The following is a 639-nucleotide window of genomic DNA, read 5'->3' as shown; positions in this document are numbered from 1 at the left end:
TTTTTTTTTTTTTTACTTCTGTCTGCATAAGAGAGCTTTTGTTTTCGTTAAGGCTTACCTCATCTTCTGAAAGTCCATATATTGGCTCGTAAGTCGCAGCCATATAGCCTGCGGTCCGAGCTACACACACAAAAACAAGCCGCTTGGCAAAGCTAGCTCGCTAGCCTTGAACAATAAAGTCCCACTTTCCTCTCTGTGCCGTGCGGTGGTGCTTTACACCGTGGGATCGAGTCCTTGGCTCGGAACGGGGGTTTGGTTCTTAGCCGGACAACGTAATCCTCGCCGGCGTGGTCCGTCTAGGACACAACTTGGAGATGAATTTTAAAAAAAAAAAAAAACAGTGTCCAAAATGTTTCAACTGAGACGGATCGCTTTTGTCAACTCCGAGCTTATCCCCGAAACGTTTGACACTTGACTTCCTCCTAAAAGCTCAGCCAATCGTGTGCCGAGTAGACGTGATTGCTGTCGGCGTCGACCAATCAGGTGCGTCGTGAAGTCCTCCAACGCTTCTCATCAGCCAATGAAATACGCAGTGGGCGTGAATCTGGGGTGTGCCGTGTGTGTCTGTGTTTTTTACCCCCCTTTTTCAGGGTGTGTGAGGTTGTGTCTCGCAAAGCAACTAAGTTTAACATTGTCATG

General features: G+C 47.7%; 1 protein-coding gene across 1 annotated transcript in view; it reads right to left on the bottom strand.

Annotated features, from left to right (window-relative positions):
* nedd4l (NEDD4 like E3 ubiquitin protein ligase) overlaps positions 1-392 on the bottom strand; it is a 43,531-nt gene extending 43,139 nt beyond the window's left edge. The window contains exon 1 of the mRNA XM_035668454.1: positions 59-392. Coding sequence (XP_035524347.1) covers positions 59-103 — 45 coding nt within the window. The 5' untranslated portion in view covers positions 104-392. The remainder of the gene's footprint in view (positions 1-58) is intronic.
* Positions 393-639: the final 247 nt, after the last annotated feature.

This window comes from Morone saxatilis, unplaced genomic scaffold (genome assembly GCF_004916995.1).
Source record: "Morone saxatilis isolate NCDOM2014 unplaced genomic scaffold, NCSU_SB_2.0 Contig21, whole genome shotgun sequence".
Taxonomy (NCBI): Eukaryota; Metazoa; Chordata; class Actinopteri; family Moronidae; genus Morone; species Morone saxatilis.
The sequence above is the reverse complement of the archived record's forward strand: the minus strand, read 5'-3'. Positions and strand labels throughout refer to the sequence as shown.